The following is an 11579-nucleotide window of genomic DNA, read 5'->3' as shown; positions in this document are numbered from 1 at the left end:
TTTTCTAAATAAAATTTTAACAAAGCCACACCCACTTGTCTACATATTGTCTATGGCTACTTTCACACTGCAGTAGCAATGGTGAGTAGTTGTAACAGAGACCACATGGCCTGCAAACCTAAAATATTTATGGTTTGGCCCTTCAAGAAAAAAGTGGCTGATCCCTGCCCTATGGGTAAAATGTTTTTTTTTTTTTTTTTAAGTTTAAAAAAAAATTTTTTTTAATGTTTATTGATTTTTGAGAGAGAGAGTTCGAACAGGGGAGGGGCAGAGAGAGAGGCAGACACAGAATCCAAAGCAGGCTCCAGGCTCTGAGCAGTCGGCACAGAGGCCAACACGGGGCTCAAACTCACAGACTGAGATCATGACCTGAGCTGAAGTCAGACTGAGCCACTCAGGGGCCCCCTTTTTTTTTAAGTTTTTTAAAAAAAGTTTATTTATTTTGAGAGAGAGAGATCTGTGGGATCATGACCTGAGCCCAAACCAAGAATTGAACACTTAACTGACTGAGCCACCCAGGGGCCCCAGTAAAATTTTCTTTTACTCTGACTTCTTTCAAGAATTTTTCTTTTTAATTTTATTTTTTATTTTTTAAATTTTACATCCAAATTAGTTAGCATATAGTGCAACAATGATTTCAGGAGTAGATTCCTTAGTGCCCCTTATCCATTTAGCCACACCACCCCTCCAGTAACCCTCAGTTTGTTCTCCATATTTATGAGTCTCTTCTGTTTTGTCCCCCTCCCTGTTTTTATATTATTTTTGTTTCCCTTCCCTTATGTTCATCTGTTTTATCTCTTAAAGTCCTCCTATGAGTGAAGTCATATGATTTTTGTCTTTCTCTGACTAATTTCACTTAGCATAACACCCTCTAGTTCCATCCACGTAGTTGCAAATGGCAAGATTTCATTCATTTTGAGTGCTGAGTAATACTCTATTGTATATATATACCACATCATCTTTTTTTTAAATTTTTTTTAATTAAAAAAAATTTTTTTTTCAACGTTTTTTATTTATTTTTGGGACAGAGAGAAACAGCATGAACGGGGGAGGGGCAGAGAGAGAGGGAGACACAGCATCGGAAACAGGCTCCAGGCTCCGAGCCATCAGCCCAGAGCCTGACGTGGGGCTCGAACTCACGGACCGCGAGATCGTGACCTGGCTGAAGTCGGACGCTTAACCGACTGCGCCACCCAGGCGCTCCTATACCACATTATCTTTATCCGTTCATCCATCAATGGACATTTGGGCTGTTTCCATACTTTGGCTATCGTCGATAGTGCTGCCATAAACATGGGGGTGCATGTGTCCCTTTGAAACAGCACACCTGTATCCCGTGGATAAATGCCTAGTAGTGCAATTGCTGGGTCGTAGAGTAGTTCTAGTTTTAGTTTTTTGAGGAAGCACCATATTATTTTCCAGAGTGGCTGCATCAGCTTGCATTCCCAAAGAATTTTTCTTTGTCATGACCTCAGTTTGTGGGATCAAGCCCTGTGTTGGGCTGTGTGCTGGCAACTCAGAGCCTGCTTGGGATTCTCTCTCCCCCTCTCTGCTCCTCTCCTGCTCACGTATATATGTGTGCATGCTCTCTCAAAAATAAATAAACTTAAACACTTTTTTAAATTTTTTCTTTTTTTCAACGTTTATTTATTTTTGGGACAGAGAGACACAGAGCATGAACGGGGGAGGAGCAGAGAGAGAGGGAGACACAGAATCGGAAACAGGCTCCAGGCTCTGAGCCATCAGCCCAGAGCCTGACGCGGGGCTCGAACTCACGGACCGCAAGATTGTGACCTGGCTGAAGTCGGACGCTTAACCGACTGCGCCACCCAGGCGCCCCTTAAACACTTTTTTAAAAAGAATTTGTCTTTTAGCAATTTGATTATGATGTGATCATTATAATGAGTTTCTTTGACTTTAACTTGTTTGCTCAGTTTCTTGAATTTGTAGGTATGTCTTTCACTGAACTTGCTAAGTTTTCAGCTATTATGTCTTCATGTATTGTTGAGCACCATATCACCACACTGTTTTTCTCCTTCTGGGATTCTGAGTACATGAGGAATGTTGGATCTTTTGTTTTTGTCCACCAAGTTCCTGAGGCTTTATTCCTTTTTTTTTTTTTTTTTAAGAAATCTCTCTCTCTCTCTCTCTCTCTCTCTCTCTCTCTTTCTGATGTTCAGATTGGATAATTTCTGTTTGATGTATCTTAAAGTTTACAGACTCTTTCCTTTGTCTTCATTCTACTGTTGAGTTCATCCAGTGAGCACCTCCTCTCCCCCAGTGAGTTTATATTTCAGTTCTAACATTTCCATTTGGTTCCTTTCCTATCTTTTGTTTCTCTACTGACACGTAAGATTTTAACTGACGTTTCTGGGGCGCCTGGGTGGCTCAGTTGGTTGAGCATCTGACTTTGGCTCAGGTCATGATCTCACGGATTGTGAGTTGGAGCCCCACGTCAGGCTTTGTGCTGACAGCTCAGAGCCTGGAGCCTACTTCTGAGTCTGTGTCCCTCTCTTGCTCTGGCCTTCTCCCACTCTCTGTCTCTGTCTCTCTCAAGAATAAATAAAACGTTAAAAAAAAAAAGATTTTAACTCATGTTTCAAGAGTGTATGTGATTGCCAATTGGAGCATTTTTATAATCACTGCTTTAATGTCTGTCAGGTTACTACCAACTGCGTCATTTCGTCAGTGGCATCTGTTGATTGTTTTTCCCCTTGTGAGTTAAGATTGTCTTGGTTGTTTGTTTGCCAAATAGTTTTGTATTGTTTCCCGGACATACTGAACATTGTATTGTTAGACTTTGGGTCTTCTTTAAATTTTATAGAGAATGTTGGTATTTTTATGTTAGCATTGTAGTTTGGTGGACATCCAGATGATCCAGAATATATTTATATTAATTTTTTCAAGATTAACTTGGAAACAAAGATACAATTTAGAAGATTGTCCCGAAGAATTTAGAGATCTCCAGGAATTCTTATACCCAACTTTGAAAAAAAGTGATGTAGAGAAATAGCAAAAGTAGAAAAAGGATTTAATAAATGAGATGTGTTATAAAGGATATTATGATATTCTCTTTTAATCTGTGTTTAGCATTTAAGATTTGTTATTACCTCTTCACAGGCCAAGATTGAGGAAGAGGCAGTAAACTTTTAAGTAACTTTCTTTCTTAGTAATTACAGGCTATGGGTATCAACTTCTGTTTTTTTTTACTGTAGGACTTAGATTTCATTTAATATTTGCTGTTTCTAGTTGCTTTTTCTTTTGGCTTTCTTTCCGTTTAAAATTCTGTTCTCTTGGGGGTAAATTGTTAAGTAACCAACATGTGTGTTGAAGAGTACTTTGTAACATATCAATGATCTAAAACGGTCAGTCTTAATTATCAAAACATTAGTTGTAGGATGTTAGGGATTGCATTTACATTTTAAATTTTCTTTAGGATACTATTTATAATTATACTTTGCTGGGCACCTTGTCTTAATGGATATGTAATTTGTGTAGCCATCATTTAATTTGTTATTCTAACATATTTGAGAATATGTTATGTAAATAACAGCTTAATTTTGCTTAAGGACATTGTTAGGCTTACGCTCTTTGTCTAGATATTTTTTCTTCACAGAATAAGGCAAAATGCAGCGGAAATTATCAGAGATTTTGCATCACTAGGGTCTGTGCAATACGCTGTTGGTTTTTTTTTAGCTTTTTAGGTGTAGAGATTTGGCAATATGCATCTAAAAGCAACAGTTATGTAAGAAGTTTAGTGAAAGGGTTAGGATTTCATCTACCACTTCTGTTTGTGTGCCCTCAAGCAAGTTAGTGTTCTTTGCAGGCTGTTTCCTAATTTATAAAATGGGTATAATAAGAATGATAACCAGTATCTAGGGTTGTTGGGAGGATTAAATGAGGTAATGCATGGAAAGAGTTTTAACAGAGTGACAGCCTATGTCTGTCAACCTAAACTATTATCATGTGATAAAAACTTACCTTTAGGAGCTCTTTGAGTTTGGGGATAAATACCTTTTTGTTTAATATTGTTCAATATAAAATAGAATATTTTATGTATATCTTTTATGTATAAGCTAGTAACTTCTTATGTTCTTTATTTTAGCTTTTCATTATAATTATTTGCTAAGTTATACTTAGTAACATGTTTATCTTTGTAAAACAGTAGGGATGTGGGAAACTGTCTCAGCTAATCCAGGACTCTGCAGAGAAAATAATCAAGGTTAGAAATAAGACATAGCTCCATATTTTCAGCACAGGAAGCAAATGTATGTGCTCATTTAATTATTAACTTTGTAATTATTTTAGAAGCTGTCAGATAAATAAAAGGACAGTTATTTGTCTTTTTCTGTATCAGGCTTCCACTTTGTTTTTACTGATGCTGTCTTAAATGTGCACATACAACTTGGTTTTTGGGACCTCTTCATAATAGAATGATAAGCTCTTGGTTGAACTGTCAAATTACAGTGGTCTATTGTATCTTTTTTTGTCTCTAGGATGATTGAGGAAAGTGGGAACAAGCGGAAGACCATGGCAGAGAAGAGGCAGCTGTTCATAGAAATGCGTGAGTCTTGAGTGCTTCTGGAGCCCTTGTTTGTATGTGTGGGGATGCCTTTTTTTTTTTTTTTTTTTTCCTGATCAAGTCACATCTTGAATCCTTAGCACATTCCAAGCTTCAGAAAAGGGAAAAAAAGGAGTTGAAGAATCATGGAGTTGAAGGACCTCAAGTCAGAGCATATATTGTAATTGAGTTGACCTGAATTGCTTTCTTTCTTTCTTTTTTTACATATTTATTTATTTAAATATCTACAGCCAACATGGGGCTTGACCTCATAAACCCGAGATCAGGAGTTGCATGTTCTTCTGACTGAGCTGGCCAGGTGCCCTGACTTGAATTACTTTCTTAAGTAAGATCATGAATACTAAGGCAGAAATGTTACCTAGCATATCTATGAGTTTAGGGCACACCAGTCAGTTTATTTATTTATTTATTTATTTTTAAGATTTTATTTTTAGGTAATCTCTATACCCAAGCTGGGGCTCAAACTCATGACCCTGAGATAAGAGTCACATGCTCTACTGACTGAGCCAGCCAGGTGTCCCAAGGCACACCAGTCAGTTTAGACGTCTTGTTGTAACTCCATTGTTACCATGAGCTTGCAGGTGGTGATAAATAATTAATACATTATATAAATTAAGTTACACTGGATACAGATTCTGAGGTATAGAGGACTAAGTGTTAAAACTTAGAGCTATAGGAATAATTAAAAGTACAAATGTATAGTTTGGTATATTACTTTACAGTACGGTTTTAAATCTTGTTAAAAAATTATATTCTTCTATAAAACTCAAAGAGAAAGATGGCCGAGAGAAGTGGGTCATTTCCCAGTATTTGAATGACTATTTTGGTCTCCGATTACTTGTCTATGTGACCTTGACTCGTGCATTCATACTTGGTGGACCACAAATTCCTTTGCCATGAAATAGGGTTATTGGTCTGTACCAGTGTTCATGATTGCTTTTAAAAGCATTGTACTCTTTTTAAAAAATGAGATCTTACAAGGACCCTCAACACGAGAGTGTCGTAGAATTGGTACTGCTTGGTTGAAGAGGGGAGGCAGGAGCCCTGCCTGAGATAGCCCCTGAGGTACTTGTAGAATTCTAGAATTCTGCATATCACAGAGTAAAAATCAGTAGATAAAGTCTCAGAAGCCTCTTTCAACAAGCAAGATATTTTAAATCTTAAGAGTCTTAGTAACGGGAGGCAGAGTTTGACTTAACTGAGATCTATGTTGTCCTGTCAAGCATAAGCTAGAGAAGTATGGAAGATGTCAGAGAAGAAATTTGTGGCATTGGGTGGGCAGTCAGTCCGGGCGATCTTTAAGGAGTTCTGTAGTTCTGAGTCTCTAATTGCTAGTCATCCAAGCCAGACACCCTGCAATCACTTCCCTCCACCTCACCTTCCACCTCCAAAGAAATCACAAAGTGCTGCTGAGTTTTACCTCTTAAGGGACTCCTGAATTTCTCATGCCTTAATGGCTTTAAATCCAGGCTCTGCTGTGAGACTATCCGTGTTTGGATCTTGGCTCCCTCATTTTCTGGCTGTATAATCTTAGGTGAGTTACTTAATCTCTGTGCTACTACACTTGTCCATAAAATGGGAGTAGTATCTATTTCATAGAATTATTGTCAAGATTAAATGAGATAATGTCAGGCCTTTAACACGGACACAGAATAGTAGGTATTTAATGTGATTAGCTGTGTTTAATATTTTTATCATTGTTACTTTTCTGAACTCAAAGCAATCTGTTTCGGATCCCTTCTTCCAGTGTCAACCCCTTCCAATCTGTGATCCGTGATGCTGCCAGTTGAACTGCAAAAATCTGTGTTACTTCCTTCATAAATCCCTTCAGTTGCTCCTCATCGCTTTCCCAAGAAAGTCCAAGCTCCTGGCCATGCCTGGCAAGGCTCTCCTGGCCTCTTTTTCCCTCGGTTCATAGGTTCCCGGTTTCCATCACACACCATGGGTGTCACTGCCCGGTCATACTGAAGTGGCTTTTCCCACATCGATCATATGTTTGATGTCTCTGTGCTTTTGCTCATGCTGTTCGGCTCACCTTCATCTGTCTCGTTGTTCCTGTTCGCTGTTCAAGGCTCAGCATAGGGGTCATCTTTTCTATTTAATTTTTAACACATTTATTGAGGATCTATTATGTTCCAGGAATTGTTCTAAGTGCTAGGGTTAAGGTGAGAACAAAACGTAGTGCCTGACTATCCTCATATTGCTTACACTTTGGCAAGGGGGAAACAGGCAAAATAAGGAATCCAAAGAAATAAATGATAATTCCTGATATTAAGAAGTACCGGCCTGGGAGTGGGGGGGATGCCTGGGTAGCTCAGCTGGTTAACCTGACTTTGGCTCAGGTTATGAGTTTGAGTTCTGCATTGGGTGAGCTCAAGCCCCACTTCGGGTTAGCTCTGGTTCTCTCTCTTTCCCTCTTTCTCTGCCCTTTGTGGGATTCTCTCTCCTCTCCTCTCCCTCCCTCCCTCCCTCCCTCTCTCTCTCTCTCTCTCTCTCTCTCTCTGCTCCTCACTCACTTGCGCCCTCTCTCTCTCAAAAAAAAAAAAAAAGAAGAAGAAGAAGAAGTGGGGAGGGTGGGGGTGGTGCCTTGGTGACTTGGTTGAGTGTCTGACTTTGGCTCAGGTCATGATCTCGCAATTTGTGGTGTTGAGCCCCGCATTGGGCTCTCTGCTGTCATTGCAAGCCTGCTTTGGATCCTCTGTCCTCCCTTTTTCTGCCCTCCCCACTCACAGGCACTCTCTCTCAAAAATAAATAAACATTAAAAAAATAAAAAAGAAGTGCCTGGGGTGGCTTCAGGAACAAACATGGGCATGTGAGAGAGTACAGTGACGGTCAATATTTGGAATAGAAATTGGGTGTTCTGTGAAGAACTGGGTTTACTGCTTAGTGAATATTATTCTGATATATGAGCCCTGGATAAATTACTATTCTCTGTAACAAACTCAAGGATTTGGACAGTTTGGGAGATGTTTGGTATCGCTTCTTGTCTCTCCTGTTTTTTCACGCAAAGAATTGCATTGGTGGCAGTGATATCTGGCCTACTCTCTCATTTCCTACTCCCCCCAAATCTCCAGCATTATTCCCTTCTATGGATGCAGAAATCATCTTTTGCCAGCCTTATCATACAGTTCTACCCTCTAGGTTTTGGGTTGATTTCATGTCAAGTTTGAATCCAGTGATCTTTCTCCACTCTTTTCTTACTCTCAAAGGGTAATTAATAGATTTTTACTTAAAAGAGACTTAAAAATTTTTTTAATGTTTATTTTTGAGAGACAGAGAAAGCATGAGCAGGGGAGGTCAGAGAGAAAGGGAGACACAGAATCTGAAACAGGCTCCAGGCTCTGAGCTGTCAGCACAGAGCCTGACGCAGGGCTCGAACCCAAACAACCACGAGATCATGACCTAAGCTGAAGTCGGACGCTTAACTGACTGAGCCACCCAGGCGCCCTGAGACTTCACTTTTTTTGAGCAGTTTTAGGTTCACAGTAAAATTAAGAGGCGGGCACAGAGAGTTCCCATCTATTCCCTGTCTCGACACATGTACAGCCTCCCGCATTATCGACATCCCCCACGAGAGGGTACATTCATTAAAACTGACGGGCCTGTGTTGACAAATTGTAAAACCCAAAGTTCATAGTTTACATGAGGGTCCATTCTGGATGTTGTACATTCTATGGGATTATATTATTTTTAAACGAAGACAGTTTTAATTCTTGTTTTTGAAATTCTTATACCTCTTTTTCATTACCTCCCTACTCATTAGGACCTCTGATATAAGAACAGGAAGAACGGGACGGATAACAGCCACCCTTGTCTTGTTTCGTACTTTAATGGGGATACATGTAGTATTTCACTGTTAAAATGATATTTGTTGCAGGTTTTGTACCCTTTATCAGGTTAAGGAACTACTTCTAGGTTCTAATTTACCGAGAGTTATTAACTATTATTTTCTTTATTCTATATATTTATTTATTATTTCTTTAAATTATGAACGAGTATCAAATTTTATCAGATGTTTCCTGCTTCTCTTGAGATGAATGTATTTCTCCTTTATTCTGTAAATATAGTGCTAGGGCTAGCTATCTTTTCCTTTCAGGGTCAGAAAGTGAATATTTTAGGATATGGAGGCCATATAATGAGTTCTCTGTTACAGCGACTGAACTCTGCTGTTATAGCATGAAAGCAGTCATAATAATTTAATAATTTAGATAGGTTGTATTCTTTTTATGTTGTGTGGCTTTATTATTATACCATTGTTATATTTTTCTATAATCTTCTTAAGCTTTTCTGTTTTTTTTTTTAAGCTTTTCTGTTTTTAGATCATATATTTAAATTCCATACTATGAAGGGCAGTGAAATTAGTTTATTCTTTCTTTGTTTAATATTTTCTCTTGTAGACTAAGCACTATGGGAATTAGGATCACATCTCTTCATCCCAGTAGGCCCGGTAGCTCGATAAATATTTATTAAAAGAAGACTGGAATAAATTACATAGAAGGAATTTGGTAGTTTACAATTCTTACATGATATAAAACTACTAAGAAAAAGGTGATAAGTTAGAACTGTAGTTTGCAACTCTGGAGGTAAAGTGAAAGCTCTCTAGGTCAGGTGATAAAATGCTGGCGTCAGGCCTCCCTCCAGTCTCAGAGAATGTGATTTCGTTTTTTCTTTTCCCGAATTTTGTCAGTTTTATTGGTCTTTTCAAGGAACTTTTTTGGCTTTTGTCGGTCCTCTCCATGTATTTTGTTTCTTCCTCATTATTTTGTTCTCTTGTGTTTATTATTTTCTTCTTTCTACTTTTAGGCAATTCTGTTGTTCCTTTTTCCAACTGCTTATTTTAACACTTTTTTCTTTCTTATATAAGCACTTAAGAACTTCTTTCCTGTGATTTTCTATTTTTGTGCTCCATGTGTTCCGATATATGCCATTTTCATGATCACTTCTCTGTGCTTTCTTATTTGTTAGGAATTATTTAGAGTACTCTTTTAAAAAAAATTGCAAATAAATGACTTTGAATTAAAAAAAATACTTAGCTGAATTGGGATATGGATCAGGGAATGAGAGACGTTCTAGAATCTTTGAATTTGGCGATCTTTTTTGTTACATGTTTTTGTAAATATTCCATGAGTGCTTGAAAATAATGTGTATGATTTCTGCATTATTTAGATCAAACTTGTTACATGTTTTATTCATATCTGTTTGGTCCTTATGGATTTGACTCCTTAATTACTAAAAGACGTTAAAAATCTCTGCTTTGATCATAGATTTTAAATTTTTTCCCCTTAGTTCTGTCAGTAGTTTGAAGCTTTTGTTTGTAGATGCGCATGCATTAAAATGTTACATCTACCTGGGAGATCAAATATTTTGTCATTATGTAGTTACCCTCTTTTTCTAGTAATGTGTTTTGCTGTGAAGTCTATTTTGTTGTTATTAATATGGCTGCACCAGTTTTTTTCTTTGGTTAGAATGCTTTGTATAGTATCTTTTCAAAACTTTCTGTATCCTTATGTTTTGTGTGTATCCCCTGGAAACAGCCTAAGCTAAGCTATTTAACAACTACCCTTGTGACCGACAGTCTTTGCTTTTTCACTGAAGAATTTATTCTGTTTAATTTTTTTATGAATACAGATAGATTTCATTTTTTCATCCATCTTGCTTTGTGCTTCAAATGTGTCCTTTCTTTTTTCTTTTTTTCTTCCTTTCTTGCCTTCCTTAGATGAATTGAACTTCCTTCCTTCCATTCTACTTTTCCCTCTTCTTGGTTGTGAGTTTTCGTATTCTTTTCCTGTTCTTTTTGTGGCTACCCTAGAAATTCTAATGTCAATTAAAATGAAGTTCAGAGCTTGATATTTATAACTTTGTTCAAAGTAATACTGGAATATAATATTTTAGAGTACTTCCTTTATGAAAGATACACCACTTTTAGTATTAACTTTTTTTTTAATTTAAAAAAATTTTTGATTTTCTGTTTTTAGAGAGAGGAAAAGAGCAAGTAGGGGAGAGGGGCAGAGGAAGGGAGAGAGAGAGAGAGAGAGAGAGAGAGAGAGAGAGAGAATCTTAAGCAGGCTTCATGCTCAGCACAGAGCTTGATGCAGGGCTTGATCCCATGATCCTGGGATTATGACTTGAGCTGAAATCAAGAGTTGGACGCTCAACCCACTGAGCCACCCATGTGCCTCAGCATTATCTTTTTTATTTTTTTTATTTTTTTTTTAAATTTTTTTTTCAACGTTTTTTATTTATTTTTGGGACAGAGAGAGACAGAGCATGAATGGGGGAGGGGCAGAGAGAGAGGGAGACACAGAATCGGAAACAGGCTCCAGGCTCCGAGCCATCAGCCCAGAGCCTGACGTGGGGCTCGAACTCACGGACCGTGGGATGGTGACCTGGCTGAAGTCGGACGCTTAACCGACTGCGCCACCCAGGCGCCCCAAAGCATTATCTTTTTTAACGCCACAAGTTAGACTTTATAATTCTTTTGTATGATCAGTTTTTCTTTTGTCTCATCTATTTGACTATCACTTTCTTTGCTTGCTTTTAAAATTTCAATATAGGTGTGCCCGGGTGGCTCACTCAATTGAGCATCTGACTCTTGGTTTCAGCACAGGTCATGATCCTAGGGTTGTGGGATTGAGCCCTACAATGGGCTTCGTGGTGTGGAGTCTGCTTAGGATTCTCTCTCTCCTTTTCTGCCTTTATCCCCCACGCACATATGCTTTCTCTCTCTCTCTCTCTCTCTCTCAAATTAAAAAAATAAATAAATAAAATTTAAATCTAAATCTAGGTGGAGCCAGCCATGTGTCTCTACCATTTCCCTTTGTGGTATCGTTTTTCTTTCTTTCTTTTTTTTTTTTTTAGTTCACCCCCTGAGAAGTCACCACTCTGTGGTCTGTACCTTCCTCTCTGCTGGGACCTCTGGCTTCATCTCTGGTCCCTAGGGTTTCTAATTGTACTGCCGGAAAAAAAAAAAAATAAGGAAGTCATTTATGTTTATAT

The 11579-nt window shown here is 38.1% G+C and overlaps 1 protein-coding gene across 16 annotated transcripts in view; it reads left to right on the top strand.

The window, feature by feature from the left end:
* Positions 1 to 4496: 4496 nt before the first annotated feature.
* DTNB (dystrobrevin beta) overlaps positions 4497 to 11579 on the top strand; it is a 215950-nt gene continuing 208867 nt past the window's right edge. For all 16 annotated transcript variants that reach the window (XR_005797200.1, XR_005797199.1, XR_005797198.1 and 13 more), the window contains exon 1: positions 4497 to 4564. Coding sequence is in view for 13 of the 16 variants with exons in the window: in XM_040496241.1 (XP_040352175.1) it covers positions 4498 to 4564 (67 nt within the window). In the remaining 3 variants the exon portion in view is untranslated. The remainder of the gene's footprint in view (positions 4565 to 11579) is intronic.

Source organism: Herpailurus yagouaroundi, unplaced genomic scaffold (genome assembly GCF_014898765.1).
Source record: "Herpailurus yagouaroundi ecotype Mexico unplaced genomic scaffold, PumYag 188, whole genome shotgun sequence".
NCBI lineage: Eukaryota > Metazoa > Chordata > Mammalia > Carnivora > Felidae > Herpailurus > Herpailurus yagouaroundi.
Note: the sequence above shows the minus strand (reverse complement) of the source record. Positions and strands in the feature narration are given on the sequence as shown.